This window comes from Microtus pennsylvanicus, chromosome 4 (assembly GCF_037038515.1).
Source record: "Microtus pennsylvanicus isolate mMicPen1 chromosome 4, mMicPen1.hap1, whole genome shotgun sequence".
NCBI lineage: Eukaryota > Metazoa > Chordata > Mammalia > Rodentia > Cricetidae > Microtus > Microtus pennsylvanicus.
The window spans coordinates 105,320,656-105,333,231 of NC_134582.1; the positions used below are offsets into that span (position 1 = coordinate 105,320,656).

General features: G+C 43.0%; 1 protein-coding gene across 10 annotated transcripts in view; it reads left to right on the plus strand.

Moving 5' to 3' along the window:
* Window positions 1-12,576, plus strand: part of Carmil1 (capping protein regulator and myosin 1 linker 1) — a 261,760-nt gene that overhangs the window by 174,220 nt on the left and 74,964 nt on the right. For all 10 annotated transcript variants that reach the window (XR_012910397.1, XM_075970038.1, XM_075970042.1 and 7 more), the window contains 3 exons: window positions 3,353-3,457; window positions 4,883-4,952; window positions 12,165-12,246. Coding sequence is in view for 9 of the 10 variants with exons in the window: in XM_075970038.1 (XP_075826153.1) it covers window positions 3,353-3,457; window positions 4,883-4,952; window positions 12,165-12,246 (257 nt within the window). In the remaining variant the exon portion in view is untranslated. The remainder of the gene's footprint in view (window positions 1-3,352; window positions 3,458-4,882; window positions 4,953-12,164; window positions 12,247-12,576) is intronic.

Here is a 12,576-nt window from a genome sequence, read left to right on the forward strand (position 1 = left end):
CATCTTAAAACACAACTTAAGGGGCCTTGTATATAATGTTAGCATTCTTATTTGAACTGTAGATATGTGCGTGGATTCATGTCTTTGGTCAGGTACTCTTTTACTATAGTACAACCCTTTTAAAAATATCTATAGCTTCTTCTCAGTGATGAGGTTAGAAGAAAATATGTATGGCTTCTGGGAACAAACAAGAACAGTCACCTTGGAACTCCTAGTTGTGATTTTTAGGAGGGGAGAGCTAATTATAGCATCCCGGTTCCACTGACATCTCAGCTCTTGTAGTGAGTGGAGCCGTGGGCTGTGTTCTGGCCACCCCGGCTCCAGCATGGCTAGCTTATGCCCCGAAATAATTACACGGAAATTGTATTCTTTAAACACTGCCTGGCCCATTAGTTTCAGCCTCTTATTGGCTAGCTCTTACATATTGATCTAACCCATTTCTAATAACCTGTGTAACACCACAAGGTGGCTTACCAGGAAAGATCTTAAACCTGTGTCTGTCTGGAGTGGGAGAATCATGGTGACTGCCTGACTCGGCTTCTTTCTACCAGCATTCTGTTCTGTCTACTCCGCCTACCTAATTTTCTGTCCTATCAAAGGCCAAGCAGTTTCTTTATTAATTAACCAATGAAAGCAACAGATAGAAAGATGATCCTCCTCCATCAAGCTCTAGACACAGTACATCGGATGCAACAGGATTTGTGAACAGCGGCCACTTTGCAGTGAGTGAGTGATGAAAAGCACCTGCGCTCACAGGTGCGGCATCCCTGGCCATTCTGGGCATTAGTCCCGTTCAACCCTCACCCTGCAGGACCGTGAACACATGGCATGGATTATCTTCTGCCCATTATACTCTTTAATGATCTGGGGTCCTGCCTAATAATAGTGTTTTCTCCATATTTCCTAGTTAATCTTTTAAAAGCCTTCTATATTCAAGAGAATAACTTATTTGGAAAATTCAGTTTGGTGGCATGCTTTATTTCTATACTGTGCCTTGTAAATATTACCAATATACATTTCCAAATACTCTGGGTTCATTATTCAAGAGTGATATGGACACTTCTCATATGGTGACACATGGCCGTAATCCTAGATGGTGGAGGCAGGGGAGTTCAAGGTGTTCCTCAGTCCCATATTGAGTCTGAGAAAATCATAGACTACACAGGACTCTGTCTTAAACAAGCAAACAAAACTCAGTAGAGAGAGGAAGAGATGGGCCTTTTACATCCCAAAAATACGCTTCCAAATCCTCAACAGAGTGACTTAGAGAATGTCAAAGTCTGGGAGACAGCATGGGGAGAGAGTGTTCAACCTGGCTGTCCTGTCTTATATGTTTAGAGGCAGGTCACGAAGCCTCACTTTGACAGAGCTGTAATTGACTGAGGAACTGAATTACAGGATGACAGCTCCGCTTATAAAGGTTTCTGTATAATCAGCTCTTTGGAGTTCGGTCGTTGTGGTTTCTGCCATGACGGTCTTCAGTGGCGCTGTGCTTTGCGTGTGGCAGAACGGTGCTAACATGTCGCCTTGTCATCCCGATGAAAGATTGTGATTAGGCCATTAATACTCAGCACCTCGCTTAGATAGACTCCTGGAAGCACTTGGTAACTCTGTTCAGATTAGTGAGTGTGTACTGAGGCATAGATTGTTAGCCAGGCTCGTCAGATTTTGCTCCCAAATGATTTCATAGTTGTGCCCACCAGGAGAGGCTGGGTAGTTCTGAGGGTCCATGTGGGCTGACCCTGTCACCTTCAGCCTGGGAGGAAGCATCCTTTATCTGGAAAATGGAAGGAGGGGGGGCAGGACAAGCCTGGCAGTGTGTGTCCTGGCTCAGAAAGCTGCCTACTGAGAGTCACATCAGATCCTTTCACATTCCATTGGTCGCGGAGGCTCTCAGGGCTAAGCCACGGTCACTGGAGTGGTAAGAGGTCACTGTCTCTTTCTTATAAAGGGAAATGAATATTAAGGAATGTTCGAACAACCCCAAAGCAGAGAAACAGGAAGAGAAGGATTTCAAACAGCAATGCAAACTGCATTTACTTACAAAAAAATAAGCAGGACTATACAAGCTGGCAGGCTCTGCTGTCTCTCTTCTGTCTGGAAGCAGCTCTCTGAAATATCTAATGTCATGTATCTGACCAGAATCCTGCTTATTCCTAGTTGACTTTTTCCCTTCTCAGGTCAAGATCCCCATGACTTACATTTTCCTTTCCTAATAGCTGGGGATTGTCACATTTTAAGACATTGATTTAGAAGCTCTCAAGTATCACAGGTTTTTAAAGACCTCTGCACATGCAAAATACTGGTGAATATGATGAGGCAGACCTAGGCCCCTGAGGTACCTGCTGCCCTCTGTATGATTTGCAATCATTTAAGTGGCATCATGGGCTTCAGCTAAGTGCTTCTTGCTGCTGAGCCAATCCCAGTTCTCAGAGAATGGAGCAAGCTAAGCCTGCACTCTTCACTGTGGGTGCTTGAGGCGAGTTCCTTTGCAAGCCATTGTAGTACAGCTTTGATTCCGCAGCATGGCTTGACCCAGTTTTGACTGACATAGCAAGAGGAAGCATCGTCCAGCCGCTTCATTTTCTGCTTTGTCTTTATTCTACAATTTTGGCCTGGAATGATTAGGTTTAAAGTGTGAATGTGGTAGACATGGGCTACTGGTCATGCAGGCTGGATGCCATTCAGTTCTAAATCAGGTCACCCTCTCATTGAGTCTATCTGTTTGACTGGCATCCGGTGCATAGTAAGAGTAAGATGACTTCAAGACAAATCTAGCTGTGGTGGTGTATTCCTATTCCCCAGCACTTGGGAGGTGCAGACAGGAGGCAGAGGAGTTTGGGGTTGTCTTTAGCTATATAGTGAATTTAAGAGCAGCCTGGGTTGCATGAGACTGTCTCAAAAAACAGAGCTGGATCTGTGACTCTAGTGCATGGAGTCATAGGTGGAGTCTCCAGCACTGTCAAAAGTCAAGAGGCAGACAAGCAAATGAACTATCGCTAAGCCCACTGCCCAATGCAGCGTCAGTCTGCACCACGGATACTGTCCAGTGGCAAAGGTTAATGAATGAACCTTAATGAATACACATAATTCTAACCTCCTTTTTTACATGTTTCTTGAAGATCAGCAGACTAAAATACAATGAGCTTATTAGATATCAAGAAAAGGAATAAATTGTTTTCTGGTTTGAGGCCCTTAAGTTAGCATTTAGACACTTGTTTCTTCTTTAAAGGTCTATTGGAGATATGACTTTGTAGATCTCATGTCTGCATACCCAATAAGCATTACAGATAGAAGATAACCACTTGGTTGATGCTTGTGCTGTGTTTTGTTTTTTTGTCTTTTTTCCTAGGAAAGGAAAGGAAGTCCCCTTATCTTTCAAGCAGTTTTTCAGCAGTTCTCTGGCTTTGATGCAAATCAATCTTTCAGGCACGAAACTGTCTCCGGAGCCCTTGAAGTGAGTGGTTCGTTTGTTGTCTCGAGAGCTTTTACAGTTACAGTAATGTACCAGAAGGAAGGCAGAGCACACCTGCGAGAAAGCCTTCTGAGGCAGGAGAGTGACTCACAGGCTGACAGTATTGGGCACAATGGGTGTTGTTGTATCTCCTATTAGTCTTTCTGTGACTTTTGGCCTTCTGTAAAAGCTGTCACATAAAGGTTGTGTCCCAGACATGTGTAGAAAGAACACAGTGAACCCCATTCATGTGTAGCTAATGTGGAAAAGTGAGGAGAGCCCAAGATAGTATCCCAGGTACCACTGTCTTTTTAAACTTCTGTCCAGCCCATTCTGGTTACATTCTTTTGTGTATACACAAAATTTATTTTTTATTTTTTTTATCTTGTTCTTACATTTATCTATTGTGTGTGTGTGTGTGTGTGTGTGTGTGTGTGTGTGTGTGTGTGTGCATGAGTATATGGTATATGTGTAGAGGTCAGAGGACAACTTGCAGGAACTGAGTCTGTCAGTCATTAGAGTGACTGGAATTGAACTCCGGTCATCAGACCTAGCAGCAGGCTCCTGTACCCATGGAGCCTCCGTTCTGTAGAATTTAAGAGCTGCTTGGCACATGTAGATCCGGGTGTGCTCAACTTTATTGGAATTTACAGGACTGATTTGTAGCGGTGGAATCAATCCACTTTTGAGCTTTGATATCTGGACAATGAATCCAGTCCCCTCAACCTGCAGACAAGAGATAGCATCTGCATTGTGCTGCAGGTGGGTGGCCGGCCAGGATCCTGGGCACAGCTACACAACACGGGCCTCCTCATCTCCAGGGTGCCTGTATCCTCACCTGCACGTTCTGTTCAGTGACTTCACAAACTCATCTAGCTCTGGCTTCACCCTCTGGAAAACTGTGGAGCCCAACGCCCTCGCTGTCTCTTCCTTAGGGAAAGCCAGCTCCCTGTGCTACACTATAGCAATCACCTAATAATATTCCATAAGGATCATTAAAGCTGTTCACAAGCAGATGCAGGTGGGACTTTATCTACGATGAACACAATTTGATTTCAGTATGCAATTAGGTGGGCTGTGGGTTTATTTGCATAGGAATAGCAGTATTTTCAAGGCTTGCATTTATGATGGAGTCACCTCCTGTCAGAGAGAAGAATGTAGAAGTGTCACGTGCCCACGGTTGTCAGAGAGAGAATGCAGTTGGCATTTTCAAAAAGTGAGAGGGCGCTTGGTGTCTGACCCGGGTTTTAGAAAATGTGTTCATTCTCCAGGCTTTATTCAGTGTGCTTGCTGTGTGTGTGTGTGTGTGTGTGTGTGTGTGTGTGTGTGTGTGTGTGTGATTGCTTTGTGTGGGTGAGAATGCTAACGTGTGCATATTGTCATTCTTCCTGTGAAGTTGTGACTAATATGTGTGTTTCCTTCCCTCAGGGCACTGCTCTTGGGCCTGGCCTGCAATCATAGCTTGAAGGGGGTCTCTCTGGACCTCAGCAACTGTGAGGTAAGACCACCCTGACAGCACGCTGGAGCAGACAACGGCCTCGACATTGTTTTTGCGTTCTTCCTGGGAAAGGGGGATACGGTGATTCCACAGGGAGAAACGAAGCAGAAAAACACATTATACAAGTGTCGAATATTCTGTGCTTTGCAATTTTATCTACAAGTCACCACCGAACACCTTCCCAATTACATTCAAGAATGCTTTTAATGACTTTCCCTTCATTTTTGGCGCCTGTTGCCTGAGTGTTTTATGACGAATCCCCATGATCCAAAGTCATAAACGAGCTTCACCGTCGTGAAATGCAGCACACCGCATTGCTTTCAGGGGACGGATGTGCAGAGCTGATTTTGGATTTGTAGGATGTAAAACAGAATGGCTCTCTTGTTAACTCTTTTTAATATCTTAGCTTAAGACAGGTGCCCTCAAACATCTCTTGAAATTATACGGAAGCTCTGAGCATTTCCAGTCAGGGAGCCCTCGGAGAAGAGCTGAGGCTAAAGTGTGTATTAGAGAACACTCAGACTTTCCTCTTCTGGGAACTGTCAGTTCATGTGGAGATCATCAAGACAAGCCTGGCTTTGCACAGTGTGCCCTCCCCGTCTCTTCTTCCCGGGCCCTCTCTTTTCCTATTTGTGCCTTTAGGTTTACTCTGGCACAGTCCCCACTAGCCCCTCTCCTCCTTAAGGTCACCACTTTGAGGACCTAAGTCAAGGCCAGTCTTCCTAATAAACCCATCAGACTGTGTCATCCTGGGTGGCTTGGCTGATGTATTAGTCACTCGGCTCATTTCTGTGGCAAACATCTGACAAAGGGAACTTAAGGAAGCCAGGTTTATCTTGGCTCACTGTTCAAGGCTGCAATCAATCATCTCAGGAAGGTATGGTGCAGAGAACCAAGCATCTGTGACGCTGTAGCCATGGCCAGGAAGCAGGCAGCAATGGATGCTGGTGCTGTTTGTTTTACCTTCTTGACTAAATCCAGGACCTCTAATTCAAGGGTTGGTTCTGCCTATATCATGTGACCTTTTCTGGGAATCCGCCCCCCTCCCAACATGCCCAGAACTGTGCCTCCTAGGTGATTCCAGTTCTGGTCTGGGTTGATAATGTAGATGAGCCACACTGATGACGTCACATAATTTCTGTGTTTGTATGTGATAGAATATTAGCGTTCCCCTAGGAAGATGTCACAAGATCCAAAGGAACTCTGTTGGAAAATACCCTAAGTCACCCTCTTTGGCTGTTCCTGTCTGTCTCGCTGCCTGTCATTTCTTAGTTGAGATGCGGTACTACACGATTATAAAACTGGCTCTTGTTTGCTTTCCTCGCCTGGTTATGGCTTTCTGGAAGGCATTGTCTGTGCCATACTTACATGGTCTTCCTTACCGATTCACCAAATGCCAGGCACCAAGCCAACACTAGATACAGAGATTTATACACACATATATAAAGAGTCTAGAAATTGACAAGACTGAAATTGTTCTATATGAAATATCAGTGTTGCATTTTTCTTGAGTTTTAGTGTGAAGGTTACTTTTGTGACATATTAATCTTATTGTCGTGGAAAAGCAAAGCTCTACAAAAGCTGAAAAAGCAAAAATAACTCTAGAATATCAATTTTGAGTAATGGAACTGTGAATGCAATCATTGGCCCATCCTTTAAAAGACAGACATGTAGTAGAAACCAACTCCAGCAGCATGAACATTTTCCTAAGGGTGTGCCTGTAATAAAAAGCATTTATTTGGGAACAAGGTGATGGGGTCTGTTAAGGGAGTCAGTCTCTCAGGAATAGGAAGTTGGCGAGAGAACCGTGACCAAACACTGACCAAAGTACATTAGCTGTGACTCAGCTGTGCTCTTTCAGCCCTGCTGAGATAATTTTGTCCCCATAATCAAGATGTGACAGGTGTGAGTGGCCTGCCAGTCTCATGTGAAATCTAAAGTATTGGAAGCAGTCTGGGTCTCTGATGGACTCCATTAATACCAACATTGATAATCGGTAGAACATTGAACATGTTTAGACAGGTTCTTCTGAGTAGTTTGAGACAGGACATTGCTCAAAGTTCACCCCAGGTGGGCCTGTTTAAAACTTGTTCTTTTTTTTAAAAAATATTTATTTATTTATTTATTTATTTATTTATTTATTTATTTATTTATTTATTTATTATGTATACAGTATACAATATTCTGTCTGTGTGGATGTCTGCAGCCCAGAAGAGGGCAGCAGACCTCATTACAGATGGTTGTGAGCCACCATGTGGTTGCCGGGAATTGAACTCATGACCTTTGGAAGAGCAGGCAATGCTTTTAACCACTGAGCCATCTCTCCAGCCCCTTAAAACTTGTTCTTAACCACACAGTGGTGGCGCACACCTTTAATCCCAGCACTTGGGAGGCAGAAGCAGGTGGATCTCTGTGAGTTTGAGGCCAGCCTAGTCTACAGAGTCAGTTTTAGGATGGCCAAGGCTACACATAAAAACCCTGTCTTAAAAAACAAAGCAAACAAAGCAACTTGTTCTTAAATGTCTTCTTATTTCTTGAAAATATTTTGAAGGTATTATTAGATGAACCATATAAAATATTTTGGTAGATTAGAAATGTCAGACAGGCCAGGCATGGTGATACCCTCCTGAAATCCAAGCATTAGGAGAGCGGAGGAGGTGCTTGAGGGCAGGGGCATCTTAGCAGTTTCTATGAGCGATTTAATAAAAGTCAACCTAACTACCTGTAGGCTTTGAGATGGTAGGTTTTTTTTGTTTTCTTTTAAAGATGGGAATCCAGGTCAAATAATTAATTTTGACAGTGGGATTGACCATTATTGTTACGATAATTTTACCTTAATTTGAGTCTTTCATTTATGGGTTTTAGGAAAATTTACAATGCTGAGAAAGAAAGCATTAGCCTTATGCTTATCCAGTTTTATAGTGGAAGATACAGGACCAGTGACCAGGCTTCCTGCTTATGTGTTACACTGCTACTCATTAAAACTGTAGCAACACAAAATTATTTTTCTAAGCTGTTGCAGTATTTTCTGCCATACTTGCTTCTTAGGGCTAGGTATCAAAATATAAGTGGATGTCTTCACAACACAGTCAGCCTCCCAAAGGGTATTTGGAGTAACAAGATAATCTGTGTTGGGACTTTCGCTCTTCCCTGGGTTTAACCATCAATCCCCAGTTTGGGGTACTAAGGCATTATGCATTGCTCTCAGAAGGAAGCTTTCCTTAACATAAAAATATTCTTTTGCTATTAATCCTCTGTTTCTCCATCTCAGATGCAGCTTCCTTCAATCTTAGTATGCTGGTGAAAATCATGGAAAAATTCCACACTTAACTTTTCTCCCATGATCAGATAAATACAGTTTTTAAAACAAGAGTGAAAGATACGTTAAAGTTTTAAGAGACAGGGTATCTGGTAGACAGTTCTCAGATTTGCTGTATAGCCAAGGCTGATTGTGAACTGACAATCCTAGGATTAGGACTGCAGGCATGTGCTCTCACATCCATGTCCCCATTAGATACATGCTGAGGACTGTATCATCGACAGCCATCTACAGTGCTTCACCTCCATAAGAGGGCACACTCATGGAAGAATGTAGACCAGGTAGTAGTCTGGCCTCAAATGTATAGCAATCCCTGCATGTCAGAATTGTACGTGTGTACCACCATGATGGCTCTATTCTGCTTATTTTTCCTTATCTGTTGGTTATTGTTTGTCTTGCCCTCTGGCTAGAACTCACCACGTAGCACAATCTGGCTTCAAACTCACCGTCTTCCTGCAGTAGTTCCTGAGTGTGGGATTATAAATGTACTTCCAGCCACTACCATACCCAGCTCAATCTTGCTTTCTTTTAAGTAATGCTCGTGTGTGATGCAAATGAGCATGATTTAAAAACCAGTTTTATATTCACATATGCACACATGACTCTTATTATGCAAATTCATTTAAAAGGATTTTCATTTACAGTTAATGGAAAAGCTTTTACTGTATTGGGAAAGCTTTAAGGGAATTTGGGCCACCTGATAACTTACAAATGTAACTGACTATTCTCGATAACTGAAGATGAGTATTACAATTTTTGGATTGTGTTTGGAAGCACCTTCTAGTTGGAAGTGTCTCTTGGATTTGACTCCTTAAGCTGTGTGTTGAGAGAGACTTCAGCTTAGCCTTCCTTCTTGTCCTGCCTGCTGCTGATAATGCTCTTTGTCTTTTCCTCCTTGGGCTTCCCTTAGCTTGGCCACTGTGTAAGTACTTCATGCATTAATAACTTAGGATGTATTCAACTATTTTATTGTTTTCAAGTGTCAAAACCATGCTAGTTTATGGGTCTCTGGTATAAATACATCACTAAAAATAGTTGCAAAATGAACAGAAGCAATCACCATATGTCATTTGCATTTTCTGTTTCTGTGAATGGGATATATATATATATATATATTAGTGATAGAATGTAGGAATTTTCCTATACGATTTTATTTCTCCACAAAGAACCATTGTCAGCACATAGCACCTGAAAAAAGCCAATGAAATTGAGCTTATCATCTTAAATTTGCCTCCTTTTCATGCTCTGAATATCACGTGTCTCTTGAGCCATTTGTTTGAATGGCTTCTACTTTAGTTTGGGCATTTTGTGCTAGGCAGATTCGCTTCAAGGGATAGCAAAGCTGTAACTAGGGCACTGTACCACAAGAGCTATTTATGGTGAAGGATCTGCCTTTTTTTCCTCTTCTGTTTACTTTTAAAGTTGGCAGTCTTCAAGTGACAACGTTTATAAAATATATTTAGAATCAAATCCTAGAAATACCTACAAAGACAAAATATACAAGCCTTCCATTTTTATTGTTATGTGTAATAGGCCTATAATTGTTAGTAAGGTGTCTGAGGAATTTATTTAATTTCTGTGGTTCTGCTTCTTCCTCATGATCGTTGACTGCCTTGGTCCATGAGGGTAGAGGGAGCAGGAAGGGGGAAACAGGATTCAGACAGCTGTGGGTATGATTGAGAAAGTCCTCCAGGAGATGGCTTCAGTCATTCAGCTCAACATTATTCCAGAGTATAAGGAGTATATAGGATTGGGAAGCCTGGGGATAAACCCTAATTTGCCTTAAGTGGCACACACCTATCCCAAGGCTTTGTACGGGGCAGTTGGATTCTATGGCAACGCTCCTTGCACAAGTCTTACCATATGTGCAGCAGAAGAAGCTTCTAGCAGGAAACTGGGTCAAGGGTCACCATAGAGATAAATCAAGCATCCAGGCTTAGAGACAGCTTTCAGATGAGGTCAGCGCTTCATGCCCATGGACATTCTCCAGATTAGGACAGGCAGAGAGAAGGGCAGGCAGAGAGGAGGAAGTGACCTGTGAGGAGGGAGCACCCATGTCACCAAGCTTTGGGAAAAGCTTCCAGGCCATGAGAGATTGCAACCTCTGATCAGCCAGCAAGGTCTCCCAACAAATTTCAACCTTACCCTAGACCAGAAATACGCTGTTTATAGATGGGTATGAGCCTACTGGTGGTTCTTAGAACAGCATAGTTCTGGGGGTCTCTAGAGCTGCCAAGGAGGGATGGAGAGATGTCTCAGCAATTAAGCACATGTACGCTTGCGCGCACGCGCGCGCGCGCGCACACACACACACAGAGAGAGAGAGAGAGAGAGAGAGAGTTTTAAAAAATTAAAAGAAAAACTATAAATCCTTAAAACTTTATGTAGGGAAGCAAACAAACAGACAAGGTTTGTATAGAGTTGTCATGGTAAGACAGGTTTGGCAGGTGTTGGTAGAAGCCGAAGCACACAGAAGATAACTGGCAAAGTGCAGCAGTTCCTTGGCAACTTTGGAATCTGCATCTGAGAGATCATCAGCCGTAGGTTCAGAATATTAGGGGAAATGGTGTCTACACTGAAAAGACACAGGCTGTTCTCCTTGTCACCAGTCCTTGAACAGTGCTGCACAGAATCTCTTCTCATGGCATTGTTCAGGGTTGAGTGTTAGAAGTAATTAAGGGACATTTATGTACCTCACGTGCAGCTCCCACGTATTCTATGCATACAGGATTGGAGCAGTGCTGGACTGTGGTGTCTACAGGAGGCCTGGGAACCAACCCATCCCTATGGACATGGCCACTGGAGAGTGAGAGGAACTGGTCAAACTCTCCCCTGCAGGACTGGTTTCTCTTCTCTGGGAATAGGCAGATCAGTCTCTTTGAGAGGTCTTCCTCTGGGAGACTCTCACCCAAGGCACCTAACAGCAATTTGCTATCACCTTAAAATGTAAGACTAGTGGAATTTCCTTACGTAGTCCAGGACAAAGGGTGACCCCAGAGATCTGTGCTTAACATACAGGAGTACACAGCAGAGTTTGTAGATTTAACACAAGGCGTCATAAAACTATTGCATATGAAATAAGAAATGAGGATTCTTTAAATTCCTTTATCAAGTATTATTTGAACAAGTAGAAAATGGTGTCTCATAAATTTATTGTAGAAACTGATATGAACGCTATAAACATGCTTCATGTTCCTGGGCATGTAGTAAGTTCCTAATAAACAATGATTGCTCTTCTCCAGTTAAATAATAAGTTCACTGACGAGGAAGGACTATGGGCACTTTGCATCCTGCGGAAGGATTATGGTAGTCGAGTGATATCAGAGTATTAAAAAGATGTGAGCACCTCATACACGCTTTGACTTCATAGGGAAAGACTTGAGGGCTAGGGAGCTTGTCTCCCATGGCTGCCTTGCTGATCCTTGGGATGATAAGTCAAACCTTAGAAGCGGAAGCAATGGCTTGAAGTGTCTAAAGGGATTCACTCAGTTTCCAGAAATCGAACAAAAATTCTTGTGCACTGACAAACATTGCCTTTCAGTTGTTGTTTTCATTTGGGTTTTGGTGCGAGAGATTGAGCCCAGAGCCTTGAGCATGTGAGATAAGTGCCTTACCACAAAGCTACATCCCCAGCCCTCCATTGAGTAAAGTTAACCTGCGTATCTCCATTGTTTTCCCCTCTTCTTTCTCTAAGAACTTTAGGATTCAACTTTGGATCGTGAGCTGTAGCAAACAATATCGTTCCCTTACTATTGATAATAGCATCCTCCCTCCATTTGGAGCTGATAAACCTTTGCTTTTTGGTGGTTTATTTAAGACATGCTGTTAGCACTTTTTCAGCCTCTCCTGTAGCGGGAAGCGGACTTTACCTTGCGTTTGCTCTGTTTCTCTAGCTGAGGTCTGGAGGAGCTCAAGTGCTAGAAGGCTGCATCGCCGAAATCCACAACATCATCAGCTTAGACATCTCTGACAACGGTAAGACACAAAAGAAACTGAAATGCTCCTGGGACAGGCAAGGAAAGGGAAGGTGGCCCAGTAGCCACAGCCCAATATGCAAAGTTGAAAACAGATCATAAACTATCTTCTATTCTGTGGTAAAGATCCGAGTCCAGCATTTTTAACATCTTGGTAGTCATAAAACTCTTTCAATTTTTTTACTTCATTAGCTTCATTTCTGCTGGTTTAGTGGATGTCCTGATCTAGTTAAAACTATGTAGAAAACTTGTATAACAAGTTACCCAACAGTGAGCAGTATCGGGGAGAGGGCAAACTGCTCCAGTATGACTTCTGGATCCTGCAGACTTC